The sequence below is a fragment of the Myotis myotis genome, unplaced genomic scaffold (genome assembly GCF_014108235.1).
Source record: "Myotis myotis isolate mMyoMyo1 unplaced genomic scaffold, mMyoMyo1.p scaffold_m19_p_12, whole genome shotgun sequence".
NCBI lineage: Eukaryota > Metazoa > Chordata > Mammalia > Chiroptera > Vespertilionidae > Myotis > Myotis myotis.
Window position 1 is genome coordinate 8,861,959 of NW_023416316.1, and position 15,044 is coordinate 8,877,002.

General features: G+C 45.8%; 1 protein-coding gene and 1 non-coding gene across 2 annotated transcripts; both read left to right on the plus strand.

Moving 5' to 3' along the window:
* Positions 1-869: 869 nt before the first annotated feature.
* Positions 870-9,586, plus strand: ATP6V1G1 (ATPase H+ transporting V1 subunit G1). Its single transcript, XM_036329798.1, has 3 exons — positions 870-1,040; positions 5,253-5,353; positions 8,772-9,586. Exons 1-3 carry the CDS (start codon positions 959-961, stop codon positions 8,943-8,945), a joined length of 357 nt encoding a protein of 118 aa, XP_036185691.1. The 5' UTR covers positions 870-958; the 3' UTR covers positions 8,946-9,586.
* Positions 6,234-6,369, plus strand: LOC118667794. Its single transcript, XR_004971386.1, has one exon. It is a non-coding gene; the product is annotated as a small nucleolar RNA SNORA58 (small nucleolar RNA).
* Positions 9,587-15,044: the final 5,458 nt, after the last annotated feature.

Sequence of the window (15,044 nt, forward strand, 5' to 3'; positions counted from 1 at the left end):
GGTTCCCCCCGCCCCCCCCCGCCCCCCCCCCCCCCCCCCCCCCGTCCCCCAACACACACCTCTACCCCACTGTTCTTTTCTGGCTAACTTCTCATTCTTCTGATTTCACTTTAAATGCCACTTCCTTGGGGCGGGGGGGTGGGCTTCCTTATTCCTTCTTAAAGCACCCTGCATTTTCCCTTCAGTGTTTATCAGCTTGTAATTTTAGTTAATCGGGTTTTTTTTTTTTTTTGGTCCATAAACTGTGCGCCCCTTGTCTGTCTTGCTCTCGCTGTATCCTCCGCACCTCCCATCAGCGCCCTAGGATCACAGCAGGCATTCACGAAATACTTATGGAAACAGTTCAATCCTCTCCTGAGCCCGGGTTCAGAAAAGGAACATGTCCTCCCCAAACCACAGAGCAGATCAGAGGCAGACTTGAGTCCCAGTCGCCCTTCCTTTTCCCAATCCAGGCTCCTTCCAGAGCCTGGCAAGCATGTTCCTAATCTCCCGGATAATATAGTTGTCCCAGGAAAGTTCCAGAAAGGGGGAGAATAGAGCAGTGTGCAGAGCAGAGTAAAATCACTTGGCTTGGCCCCTCCTCGCTGGGCCGTAACGTGGGCACCCTGTCAAACAGTGTAAAGGGAGGGATCATGGCGATAACGACGTGGCATGGCGGCGACAACGATCCTACCAGCTGAGGGAGAGACACCATGGAGAGGACGGGACTGTGGACCGGAAGAAGCGAAGACAATGCCCGCGCAGGCGCAGTAGAGACGCTCCCTCTCCCTTCCGCCCCGCCCCTCCTAGTCACAGGACACCACAGACAGTCAGCTGACCCGGCGACGCGGCGATCACGTGACGGCAGACGGCGGCGCGGGAGCAAGGCGCATGCGTAGATCTCTGGCGGTTGGGTCAGCTGACCTGCGGGGCGACGGAGCGGATTTAGGCCGCTCTCGTCTTGGGGGTCGCTGCCGCCATGGCTAGTCAGTCGCAGGGCATCCAGCAGCTGCTGCAGGCCGAGAAGCGGGCTGCCGAGAAGGTGTCCGAGGCCCGCAAGCGTGAGTTTCGGGGTGGGGCGGCCGGGCGGGGCGCGAGGCCCAGGAGTGCGGCCAGGCCGCGGGAGGTGGCAGGTGGTGAGGCCTGAAACACTGCGGGGCGGAGGGGTGGTTCCAATCGCGGAAGCTGCGCGACTCGAAGGCCTGGATCTGAGGCTCTGGAAGGCTTGGGGGGCGACGGGAAGTTGCCTTGTCGGGTAATAGATCGAGCGTGGAGACATAACAATGGGCGGACGTCCTTCTTGGTGTCTGGGAGGCGTGTAAAACGGGTTATTCAGGCGGAATTCATTGTCTTTCCCCCTCCCACTTGCTCCTCTGGTGGGGGGGGGGGGTGCCCCATCTCAGTGAAGGGAGCCACCATTTGCACAGTTGCTCCGTCTAGAAAGAGTCCTCTTTGCCACATCACCTTCGTTCGCCACCTTCATACCACGTCCCTACCGCCACCATCTTAGTCCAGGCCATCAGGTTCTCTGAGGCTCCCATAGCAGGCTAAATCCTTGAGTCCTTAAATGTTTTTAAAATGTGGCTGATAGGTGCCAAGCCCGGTGCAGGACGTACCTGTGGCTTCCATCATCGTGGTGTTTAGAATCCCAGGGGAGGAAGCCCATGCTGGGTAGGTCAATTGCAGGCGAGGTGGGAGGGCTAGGGTGGAGAAATGAGAGGTTGCTAAAGAATTGAGCAGGTAGACCTAGTCTGTGTTCTAGACCGGTGAGTGGGAGAAGTTTCCTCTCCTGCAGTCCGTTCTGGCTGCGGTTCGCACCCCCTTGACTGTCCCACCGCCTTTACCGGCAGCAGGCGCTTAGAATGCCTGCAGAACAAAGCCCCAGTTCCTTGTTAGGGTGCTGGAGGCGCTTGGGGATCGGTCTCTTGCTTTCTCCCCTAATAGCACAGGTACGCGCCTCCCTTCTTTGATGTCCCTGCGGCCTTTGCATAGCTGTTTGCGCTGGTGGCGAGAGGTTTGCCCGGTTTGTTCTCTAACCCTAAATCTTCCTTCCGGTCTCAGAATGGAGGCAGTTCTTCTAAGAAGCCTTCCCTGGCTTCACCCTCTCCCTTCAGACTAGGCTAGGAGTCCTTCCCAGGTGCTATGTCTGTCATCGTAGTGCAATAACCTGTGTCTCCAGTCACTCGATTAAACAACTGGAGATCAGGGACTGTGTTTAGTTTATCCATTCAGTTTCCCATCTGGTGAGATAGATATTTCTATCCCAAGTTTACAAATGGGTAAAATGAGGCTCGGAGAGAAATGACTTGACCATATCCTGGGAAGCATAGCTGAGGTGTAGAAGGCTCCATTGTTTTGCAAGGATAAAATACCAAGAAATACGTATTTTAGTAATTCTCTGGTATTTCCCCTAGTATAAGACTTACACCCTTCAATCCAAGTACATGGCTCTTGTACTTACAAGAGTGGTTATGTGATACTCTATATTTCATAGGGGAAGTTTTCTTGGAGGGAACTGGGGATGGGAGCAAGCCTTTCAATCTTGCTCTGGTGACTGGGAAGTTCTGTGGTCTTCACAGAATATTTCTGATTATGTTCTTGATACAGTATTTCCAGAATGACATCCCACAATTAGTCATGTGATGGCTCATCAGTAACAAGTTGTATCTGTTGGGAAGCATATAAGAATATTTGGGGCAAGTGCAGGAACAAATACTTGGAACATGGTAAGAATAATTCTGAGTGCCTTGGAGAAATGGGTCATGTTTTACACCTTATTTTTTAAAATGTTTTCTTTTTTTATTGATTTCAGAGAGGGAGAGGGAGAGATAGAAACATCAATGATGAAAGAATTAATCACCTGCCTCCTGTATACCCCCACTGGGGATCGAGCCCGCAACCCAGGCATGCACCCCTGAACGGAATTCAACCCGAGACCCTTCAGTCCACAGGCGGACGAGCCATCCATTGAGCCAAACTGGCTAGGGCTGGCCTAGAATCTTAACCGCGACCTCCTGGTTCACAGGTTGACGCTCAATCACTGAGCAACACTGGCTGGGCAATCTCAGATTTTGTGATTACTAGCAACAGAAGTATTGAGAAGAACTAAAATTGGAAAATTATTGCCTGCCTTGATTTGTAATTATAATTGACTTGCCCAGTTAGGGATTGGAAAGAGGCGATACATGATGTGGTAAAATGGTCCAACCCACATTTTCATTAAATTGTTGCTTTGAACCGTAATATATATGTATTTAAAAATTGTGTTGTGGTTTATTTCATTGGAATGAAACATAACACTGGCTTCCATATATAAGGTCCACTAAAAGCAAGATTGAAAATAAATATAATTTCTGGTTCAAATATTTTTAGTTTTCAGAGAAGACTATCAAAATTGAACATTGAAGATGTTTGCTGATAGGCAGAGACTATATTAAGTGATTAATTCAGGGAGCCGTAGGAGTTGGGAGTGATCAGGAGAGTGGTATTGTGAAATTATGTGGAGCTACTGCGTAATCTTTGGTGCATAAATGTTATTTGTAGATTGTTCGTTTGGAAAAGATCTTTGGCTTTGAAATAAGGCTTTGAATACACCTGATGAGGAGGATAGCATGTGGAGCACTGGGATACAGGTTGGTTTGAGCAGAGGACAGCAGTAGGCCCTAAGCCAGTGATGGCGAACCTTTTGAGCTCGGCGTGTCAGCATTTTTAAAGACCCTAACTTAACTCTGGTGCCGTGTCACATACAGAAATTTTTTTATATTTGCAACCATAGTAAAACAAAGACTTATATTTTTGATATTTATTTTATATATTTAAATGCCATTTAACAAAGAAAAATCAACCAAAAAAATAAGTTCGCATGTCACCTCTGACACGCGTGTCATAGGTTCCCCATCACTGCCCTAAGCCATACTGAAGTAAATATACATACAGAAATAGTCTTGGGTTGCTCAGAGAGAGAGAGATCTGTTGGTTGTTTCGGACTGCCCCATCATGGGGTCATTAGGTTCCACGCAATTTCTTAATTAGGAGATGGAAGGTTAAATTTAATTTCATTCGTTCACATGAGTTGAGTAAGATTTGGGCAATTGATATACAATGATGTATAATAAAGCTTAGTTTTAGATGCAGGATGTTTTTTGATCTTAAATAGATGTTCAAATTGTTCGCTTAGGACCTTTTTTTTCTGTTTGGGTATCTGAAAAGTTAGTGAACAGGATTACAGTTATCTGTTGGTTGGTCTTGGGGTCTATTTTTATACAGGCTTGGTTAGAACCTAGAGAATTTTCCCATCTGTGTATTAAACTAGTCTCTTCTACAAACCAGACTGAAAGGGTTAAGAAGAATAAAACAGGGCAGAGAAAAACTTATTGTGCTTAGCAGATACATTGCAGAAAGCTTGCAGCCTTGAACACCGCATAGCTCAGGTAACCAGAAGACACCTGGCAGTGGGAGGAACAAAGGTTATGTCAGCCAGCCGAACTGCTTGCAGCCAGCAATAGCTGATAAAAGTCTTCCCCCTCCCTGCACTCTCCGCTGACTCCCCTTTGTCCATTCAGCCCTTCTGCACCCAGAGGACTGCAGTGAAAGCTTTTTGCTACATTAGAGCCTCATGTCGTAGGCGCCGCCCGGGCCCACTCCGAACCTTTCACAGACCACCTGTGTCTCCTCACCTCTCAGATGCTGTGCAGTCTTACTGTCCAGTGCTCTCTGTGGAGGATGCCTTCCCAATACCACTTTCATTCCTGAGAGCCTGTGCACGGGCATGGTTTTTAGTTTCCAGTGTGACATCATCTTTTCATTTAGTTAGGTTTTGAGAGCCTGGAGGGCAAGGGAGGAGAGGTTGCTGTCCCTTGGGAGTATATTAGTCTCCTTGCTAAGCTTCTAAGCAGAGCTCCAATCTTAATCAACAGCATAATTATGTGTTTACTTCTTGGGAAGAGGAAGAGTTCCTTAGATGGTTAATGTCACCTATTTGATGTTGGTTTGTAGTAGTTGAGATTGGGAGAATATTCTTACACATTCCAAAATTTTTCCCCATCATTTTTACTGTCTGTCGTTAATGGCAGTTCTTTTTATCTAGTCATTTTCTAGTTAAATAAAGCCTGCAGGAGGCAGGAACCTATACTATTAGTTACCTCTGAATTCCCTCTCTCCCCTGCATGTCTCTTGAGACTATTTTAAAACTTTTTTGTTTACCATCTCAGTCTCTGCTTCCTTCTCTTGTCTTTTGACCACTTCCTGATGTAGCTCTTTTCTTTTGAAAACAGGAAAGAACCGGAGGCTGAAGCAGGCCAAAGAAGAGGCTCAGGCAGAAATTGAACAGTACCGCCTGCAGAGGGAGAAGGAATTCAAGGCCAAGGAAGCTGCGGTGGGCCCCATTTATTTTCATTACTGCTTTGGTTTCTTGAGACTTCCCTCTCCTCCCCTTCCCTCCAGGCTCTCAAAGTACCCAGCATAGCTTGGTAATGCTCATTCTGATTGGATCTTAAAAATGTTAGTTATTGTATGTTTTATTGGATGCTTAGGCTGAATCTCTTAGGGCCGGGGTCGGCAAACTGCGGCTCTCAAGCCACATGCGGCTCTTTGGCCCCTTGAGTGTGGCTCTTACTAAGCCTTAGGAGTACCCTAATTAAGTTAATAACAATGTACCTACCTGTATAGTTTAAGTTTAAAAAATCTGGCTCTCAAAAGAAATTTCAATTGTACTATTAATATTTGGCTCTGTTGACTAATGAGTTTGCCGACCACTGTCTTAGGGTGATCAATTTTTAACTAATAGTGAGTCCTAGTATTCACTTATTCATTTATTTAATAAGTTTGTTGAACAGTTAACATGTGACAGGTCCTGTGCAGATGCTAAGGGCCGAGCTGTGAACAGAAATAGACATGGTCCTTGCCTTCATGGAGCCTAGCTTACGGGCTGGTGGTCAAGGAGACTCAATGAAATGCAAGTCATGGAAACATGCAGCTTGAACAGTGTGGTGGCAGAGACACACAAATCTTCCGGAGCCTCATGTTAGAGTAAAGACACGCACCAGCTATAGGCTAGATGACCATGCATAAGATGTATACAATCATAGTATAAAAATACATCACAGAGAGTACAAGGGAAGCAAGGAAAATTCTGGAAAGGGGAAAGAATGGAGGAGGGCTTCACAGAGCAAAGAAATTCTATTAGGACTCTTGGATGTAGGTAACAGAAAACAATTCAAACAAGTTTAAACAAAATGGAATGAATTAAAAGCCCCGGGCATACCCGTAGACCTTGCCTGACTGTGCTCATGGCCAGGCAGGGGGGACAGTGTATGCAAGAGTAATTTGGAGTTTGTGCCAGTTCTAGCCAGCCTACTCAGTGGCTGGATAAGTTGCATTACTTCAACATTTACAAAAAACACACACAGAGAAAAAACAACAACAATCCAGATAAAAGGCTAACTTGATTTTGATCCGGAAGTTTAAATAATGATTTGAGGACGCCAATTTCATCGCTCAACTCTGCCTTTGGCTTTGTGGGCTTCATTCTCAAGTTCTACATGGTGGCCTCTGCTAGTTCCAGGTGCACATAGCAGTAAGTAGCAAAAGTTTCATTCGTCTTTGCATTGGGTGATGATAGTGTTATTAAAACTTAAAATATTTCTCTGACTTAAACTGGGGCAGATTGTAAATTGTCAGACTGCCCACAGAAGGGTGTAGAAATACTCTTGTGTTAGGACAGCCATCTCATCTCATTTTTACATCACTGCTGTAATTGTTTATAGAGTATCGGTGTTGTACACAGTGTTCCAGTGTAACTTCAGTTTTGTGTACTGGGGCTTGGCATATAGTTTATATTCACAGAATAGAGCTAGTGGCCCCCTCATCCCCCCAGTAGGGGTTATGGACTTTTAAAAGATATGATGTAGCAACTGAACTAACCATTATGAAATGCTTCAAGGTATTCCTATACTATGAACAGTTCTAGTACTGCATAGGGTAAAGAGCCCGAGGGTTGAATCTTACTGTGTTCACCCTGATCTCTTTGAGCCTTGGTTTCGAGTGCTAGCCTCCTCATTGGTTATGGAGGAATAGGTAACATCTGAGAGAATGCTTTGTAAACTCTCTTGTGTTGTACAGGTAGAAAGGGATATAGCTGTTAACATGTAGTGAGGCGACAATAGGAGATACAAAGGGTCAGACACAAAAAAGTTATGTCTTCAAGAACCAGATAGGTCACTCTCTAGTAACGTACAGCAGATAACAAAAAGCCAGCCATACTGTGAAGGCAGTAGAAGATAAATGTTAGCAATCAGTGTTTGTTAAATTGTGAATGGAAATGGAAGGGGTAAGATAGCCATACAGTAAAATATTTAAGCAATTAAACGGGGCAACAGTGAGAAGTTACTCTCCAACCCAGACCTATAGTCCTCAGAGAGAGTCACTGTTAAAAGTATCTTGTGTATTCTAGAATATTTATGTTCGAAAGAACAGATGTTATGTATTCATAATAGTGGTGAATCTACTGGTAAACTTAAGAACTAAAACATTAGCCCTATAGGTTTGGCTCAGTGGTTAAGCGTCAGCCCGTGATTGAACGGTTGCAGGTTCAATTCCTAGTCAAGGGCACTCACGTACCTTGGTTGCAGGCTTGATCCCCAGCCCTGATCAGGGCATGTGTGGGAGGGAACCAATCGATGTGTCTCTCTCGGTGTTTGTTTCTCCCCCTCCTTTATCCCTTCTCTTTTCTCTAAAAGTCAATGGAAAAATATCCTCAAGTGAGGATTAAAAACAACAACAACAAAAAAATTAACCAGTAATAGTGAAACTCTGTATATTCTTCTTAAATTGTGTCCCCCTTGTGCCTTTGTGTTTATTATTTTCTTAGAGTTTTTTTTCTTAATATTGATTTTAGAGAGAGGAAGGGAGAGAAGAAACATTGATTTGTTGCTCCACTTATTTTTGCATTTGGTTGATTCTTGTATATGTACTGACCAGGGATCAAACCCTCAACCTTGGAGTATTGGGACGATGCTCTCATCAACTGAGCTACCTGGCCAGGGCCAAGAGCTTTTTAAAAACACACCTTATGTCCCCCATTTAAAATCACACAAGGAAACTTCTATACCAACTACACGGATACCACTCTGTATCTTGCCTTTTCCCCCTTAAACTGCATGCTTTACAGGTCATTTCTTCTTGCTGTGCACATTTACCTTATCTCTTAAATGGCTGAAGAGTATGCTCTGGTGTTGATGCACCATCATTTGTTCAACTAGGCTTCAGTCCTTGGGCCTTTAGTTCATTCCAGTTGTAGGCTACACATTAGACCAGTGGTTCTCAACCTGTGGGTTGCAACCCCTTTGGCGGTCGAACGACCCTTTCACAGGGGTCGCTTAAGACCATCCTGCTTATCAGATATTTACATTACAATTCATAACAGTAGCAACATTACAGTTATGAAGTAGCAACGAAAATAATTTTATGGTTGGGTCACAACATGAGGAACTGTATTTAAAGGGCTAGAAGGTTGAGAACCACTGCTCTAGAGAGATGGGAATATGTCATTCTCTGGGATAATTTCCTAGCAGCGGAAATGCTGTGCAGTTTACTTTCTGATAGATGTGGTAAGGTTGGCCACCAAGTAATTGCATCAAGCATTGCTCCCATTAACTATGGGAATGCCAACTTCCTGCATGCTCTTCAATCAGGAGGCTCCATTGCCTAATGCTGATTGTTTACATTCACTAATGAGACTGTGTTACCAGATGTGGTTCCTAACATTCCCTGTGTGTCATTACTCCTCGACTCAGGCTCTGGGATCCCACGGCAGTTGCAGCTCTGAAATGGAGAAGGAAACCCAGGAGAAGATGCTCATCCTCCAGACCTACTTCCGGCAGAACAGGGATGAAGTCCTGGACAACCTCTTGGCCTTTGTGTGTGACATCCGGCCAGAAATCCATGAAAACTACCGCATAAGTGGATAGGGAAGAGAAAGAAGCACCTGTTCTATGGGTTGGCATCTTATATGCCTCCATGGAATATGAAGCTTTTGCAAAGCTTGAGTTATAATCTTGTGAAAAGGCATTAAATTATTTCTGTGTACTGTATAGTAGGTCCTTTTGCTTTTGGGAGAACAGCAAATCTAGTTTCTTTCTATAAACTTAGAGTAGAGTTTATCCAAAGATTTCATCTTTTTACCTCATATTTCTTAGAAAGTTAATGAGTATACTTTGTTTTTCTATGCCTTTTAACTGAAGCAACATATAAATATATATAACAATACTGACTTTTTCTTTCTTAGACATGGTAAGAAACACTTTTTTTTTTTTTTTTTTTAAGAAAGAAAGGGATTAAATTAATTTTTTCCCTTAAGCTTTCTTGAAGGTCAGGGGCTTTATCTATGAAAAAGTAGTAAATAGTTGTTTGTAACCTGTGTAAAGCAGCAGCCAGCCTTAAAATACGAGTAGTCCTTTCTGGTGAAGGGTTAGAACAATGAATAGTAGTATAATTGTTTGGGCTGCTTTTAGTATTAATCCAAATTACTAGATGATAGAATTCAAGAACTTGTTACATGTTGTTACTTGGTGTACTGATAATCATTTAAAAGTAAAGACTTTGTCATGCATTTTTCTTTGGTTCATCCTTTTTGATAATGCAGTGTGTACTTTGACCCAGACATTTTGCAGAATTTCACTGAGGAAATTAAATTAGCATGTGTGGCACACACATTCCCACACATACTTAGGAAATATTCTTGGTCTGCATCTTGGCAAGAAGGAAAGAATCACTTTTGCATTTACATTTCCTAATCCTCGTAACAACTTTATGTTACGAGATATGAGGGAGAGAGGTTAAAGAACCAGCTCACTCGTGTTAGAGCAGTGATGGCGAACCTTTTGAGCTCGGCATGTCAGCATTTTGAAAAACCCTAACTTAACTCTGGTGCCGTGTCACATAATAGAAATTTTTTGATATTTGCAACCATAGTAAAAGATTTATATTTTTGATATTTATTTTATATATTTAAATGCCATTTAACAAAAAAATCAACGAAATGAGTTCGCATGTCACCTCTGACACGCGTGTCATAGGTTCACCATCACTGTTTTAGAGCCAGGATTCGGATTGGCAGACAGATTTAGTAGAGTAGGTCCTTGCGTTATGTCGGAGATCTGTTCTTGCGGACCAACGTAAAGCGATTTTCGCCTTAAGTCAGAACCCACCTACATAAGCACCTACGTCACTCACATGGAGCACATAGCAGTAATGAAGTGAAACAGTAAAAAAAAATTAAGAGAAAGATAATTCCTGACCTTTACTTGTCCTATCTAATAAAAGAGAAACACGGTAATTAGCATACAATCGCTACCCTTCCCATTGGCTAATCAGGGTGATATGCAAATTAACTGCCAGCCAAGATGGCGGCCGGCAGCCAGGCAGCTTGAAACTAACATGAGGCTTGCTTGCTTCGGTGAGGGAGGAAACCAACGTTCCCCGCCTGCCTTGCCGGCCTCTGAGCCTGCAGTTTGAAACATTGTTACAAATATAGAAGCTAAACAAAACCCCAGAAACCTGCTTTCAGCGAGCTGAGCCGGGATCTCAGAGCTGGAGTTATACATTGTTTCGATTATAGAACCCAAACAAACAAGATACCTTCTTTCAGCAGCAGAGGCCTCAGAGCTAAAGCTGGCCCAGAATTAAAAAAAAGAAAAAAAGGAGCAGTTGCGAGCTTCAGCCCTCAGCCCAGGCACCCCAGTGGGGACCCCCACCCTGAAGGGTGTGTGACCAGCTGCAAACAGCCATCATCCCCTCACCCAGGCTGGTCAGGAACCCCAGTGGGGACCCCCACCCTGATCCAGGACACCCTTCAGGGCAAACCAGCCAGCCCCACCCATGCACCAGGCCTCTATCCTATATAGTAAAAGGGTAATATGCCTCCCAGCACCGGGATCAGCGGAGCCGAGAGGCCTCCCGGCACCGGGATCAGCGTGACGGGGCAGCGCCCAAACCCCCTGATCGCCCTGCGGCTTTGTGTGTGACAGGGAGCGGGGCCACAACCTCCCTATCAGCTTTGCTCTGTTCATGACGGGGGAAGGCGCCCCAACCTCCTGATCAGCCCTGCCCTGTGCCTGATACAGGGGAGCTCCCCAACCCCCTGATCCCCCCTACTCTGTGAGTGACGGGGTAGCTCCTCAACTCCCTGATGGGCCCTAATCTGTGTGTGACGGGGGGAGCTCCCCAACCCCCTGATTGACCCTGCTCTGTGTGTGACGGGGGAGCTCCCCAACCCCCCCTGATGGGCCCTGCTCTGTGCATGACGGGGTGGCACTGCAACCTCCCCATCGACCCTGCCTTGAGTGTGACAGGGGACGGTGCCCCAACCCCCCAATCGGCCCTACCCTGAGCGTGACTGAGGGTGGCATCACAACCTCCCGATCGCCCTGCTCTGTGCATGACAGGGGGTGGTGCCCCAACTCCCCAATCGGCCCTGCTCTGAGCCTGACCAGGGGCTGCACCTAGGGATTGGGCCTGCCCTCTGCCACCTGGGAGCAGGCCTAAGCCAGCAGGGCGTTATCTCCCGAGGGGTCCCAGACTGCAAGAGGGCACAGGCCAGGCTGAGGGACCCTCCCTTCCCCCCGAGTGCACAAATTTTTGTGCACTGGGCCTCTAGTGATAAATAAATAACAAAGCAATATGTACATATGTCGAAATGACAGAACTTTCATTTTTTATAAATACTGTAAATGGGAGATTGTAACGTAACCATGAAATGACGTATGTCGAGTCCGACGTAACCTGAGGACTACCTGTATCTGCTTAACCACTCTGCATATGCTCAGAAGTGAGGTTATCATACATCTTTTATGTACCACACAGATTTCCTTCATCTCCCAAACCCTAGATTGATTGCTCCTCTGGCAATTTCATGTCCTGTCTAGAGAGAAAAATACCCCCAATATCGCCCATTACAAGTACAGAAACTGACCATTCCACTTGGTGCCACTGCTCGGACCTACTCAAGTTCCTGAAAGAAGGCATAAAACACCATGTGACATCTTACACACGTTCCCTGAAGATTTACCACTTCCACTTTCTGGGCGGAAAAAAACCTCTTGAGGTTCTGAAAGGTGAAGCAACTTGTCAGGCTGTGCAGTGAATCTCTGCATGCTAGGGAGGGAGCTCTGTTCTGTGTCCGGCACTGTCTGTAAACCTACAGCCCTGCAGGGTGATCCCACTCCCACGGGTGGGAAAGCTGAGGCCCAGAGCGGCTTGGAGAACGTTCAAGGTCTCAGAGCAAAGGAGTGACAGCTGGAACTGAGTCCATCAGACCCTCTGGAAGGCTGCAAGAGTAAACTGACCATGCTTTTTCCTTGGAATTTGGTGAGCGGGCACTCTGTAGCTTACTTGCATTTCTTGGCACATTTGTGCGAACAGTGATGGAGTGATGGTTCCAGAAGTCAAGGAAAGTTGTTTGGCGGGAAGGGCCTGTTGGATGAGTCTCGCATGCCCCAGGTTTTTCACCTTTTCAGTTTTCTCCTTCAAGTACCATCTGGCAGATCTCAAGAGTGTTTTTCTCCTGTCAACTGATCTCACACCATTTCAGTGGCTCTGAAGTTATGGAAAAAGCTGCTGCACAGGCAGGCAGCTCAAGTCTTGCTCCCCCACTCCCACCCCGTCCCCTACTAGTAAACCGGTCTTAGGAGGCAGGAGAGGCACATTCACTATGGAAAGATTAGGCCAGTGGTTGGGGAGAGGAAGCTGCCGGATCATGTCAACATCTATCTTCTATGGCTTTTAAAAAACCTGAAATGACACTTACTAGCTCCTGGGTCAAGTGCGAATTCAAGGCCATAGCTCACAGTATTTGGGTGATTGATGGAGATTGGTGGGCCTAGAGGAAACAGACAATATTCCCCTCTCGCCTTTTCTACTAGAAAAGAACTTACAAAGGGAAGAATGGCAGGGAGTGTAGAACTGATGGCAGCAGTGAAGATAGGATTAGGAGAGAAGCTAGGCTGGTTGTTCTGAAAACATGATGGGGTTGTCTACTATTGTCTTATGGAGTTTTTAAAGATAAAAAGACCCCAGAGTCTAGCTCTAGTTAAAAGCCCGATTACCTTTTTTTTTTTTTTTTTTAATATTTTTTATTGATTTCAGAGAGAAAGGGAGAGGAAGAGAGAGAGAGAACCATCAATGCTGAGAGAGAATCATTGATTGCCTTCTGCACACCACACACTGGGGATTGAGCCCGCAACCCGGATATGTGCTGTGACTGGGAATCGAACCATGACCTCCTGGTTCATAGGTCAATGTTCAACCACTGAACCACCTGGCTGGCCAGGCCGATTGCCTTTTCATTGACCTTCCATCCTCTCCCAACCAGATGTGAGTGCTCCCTCTTCGAATCCTGCCCCATCTCATTCCCTTTGTACCTGCCAGTGGCTCTTATCTTTCTGCACACAGTGTGGAACTAGATTGCTGACTTTTCAGGGGGGTTGCTGGCCTCACTGACAGGAATTCAGAGTTTCTTCTGGTTTTGACCCAGTTTCCTGACAAACAGTACGTGACCTGTTTTACTCCCTGCACATTCGTGACAAGCACAGCTGCGCGTTCAGTCCCAAGTTCTTGCATGTGTATTTTTTCATGGGGCACCCATAGCATAATGTGACTTCCAGGATTCAGAATCAATTTAATGCAGCCATTAGCAAGGGAACATTCTTTTGGAAATGGACGTGCTTTTGGGAAAAAGTTTAAAAATAGCTCTACTGAGTGGTAAAGGCTGGATCTGAACCCGTCTATCTGACTTCCCAGCCTAAATAGCTATCCGATTCAGTTCAGTTTGCTCAGGCCCTGGTAACATTTCAAGCAATATGTTTCTAAAAGAGCTAGCAAGTCAGCGAATCTATAACTGGCAGACCCATTCCGAAAAACAAGATCTCATTTTTAATCTTCGCTTTTCATTTACTCACCCAGAGGCTCTGAGGCTCTCCCTTGCCCCATCGGCTGCCACGCTTGAAGTTTCTGCCAGCCTGGGAAGAATTTCATTCCTTCTTACTTCATCCAGGTTGCCAGATAGTTGGCAGATGGCCCCCAAACACTGGTCTGTAACCCTTATAAACACAACAGGACAGATGGTGCAACTGCTGAGTAAGGGTGGCTTTGGCTGGGGTTTGTGGTTACAGTCACATGCTGCTTAATGATGGGGATACATTCTGAGAAATTTGTCCTCAGGGATTTCATTGTGCAAGCATCAGAGTGTGCACTTACACAAACCTAGATGGAATAGCCTACCACACACCTAGGCTCCATTAGAGACTTTTGGGACCGCCCTCGCATATGCAGCTATTATGGGGTGCATGACTATTTGAATTTATCTGTAGCTGAGACGCTGATGATTTCACTCATAGCTATTTACTCAATAACTCAAGTGCATGAGGGGAGGGTGCTGGGGGACAGATACGAGCATGGGCAGAAACAATTCTATGCCCCTTAGGTTTATTCTCTTTTTGGGAAATGGGACATTGGCTGTATGTTAAGCAAGGGTCTATGAGAATGGGGGACTGGCCTGGGCCCAGGACAGGAACGGGCTCCCAGAAGAAGGGTCCTTTTACCTAAGATCTAAGAATGTGTCATCAGGTGATGAGGTGGGGATGAAGTTTGGGGTTACCTTCCAGATGGTGAAGGATGGCAACCACTGAGAACTAGAAGTGAAAGCGAGTGTGGGGTGGGGAGGAACTGAGAGATGTTCTGCAGTCTTGGAGTTTAGGGTTTTTAGTGGTTAAAAATTAGTACAGGGCAGACTGGGGGTGGGGAGGGGCTTGGGCCCAGCACATAGAACCTTGTGAATCCGTAGAGATAGCTTTCCTGGAGTCTGCTTTCCAGCGGACTTGACTAGGTATTTCTCACCTTTTACTGGATTTTATTTACCTTCCTCCATTCTACATGGAGCCCCCACTCCCTCATGCTATAGTATCAGGCCTTGCAAAAGGCATGATGCCTTGCTGCCCAAGACTAGCAACTCTTTACTGAGCACTTTCTAAGCACATCATCTTCTCATTTAATTCTTAAGGTTTTGCCGGTAT

Bases quoted from the DNA above. Each gene is read 5' to 3' on its own strand.
- ATP6V1G1 (XM_036329798.1), top strand. From the start codon at position 959: ATGGCTAGTCAGTCGCAGGGCATCCAGCAGCTGCTGCAGGCCGAGAAG. The intron at 1,041-5,252 runs GTGAGTTTCGGG...TTTTGAAAACAG, and splicing joins GGTGTCCGAGGCCCGCAAGC to GAAAGAACCGGAGGCTGAAG. The intron at 5,354-8,771 runs GTGGGCCCCATT...TCCTCGACTCAG, and splicing joins TCAAGGCCAAGGAAGCTGCG to GCTCTGGGATCCCACGGCAG.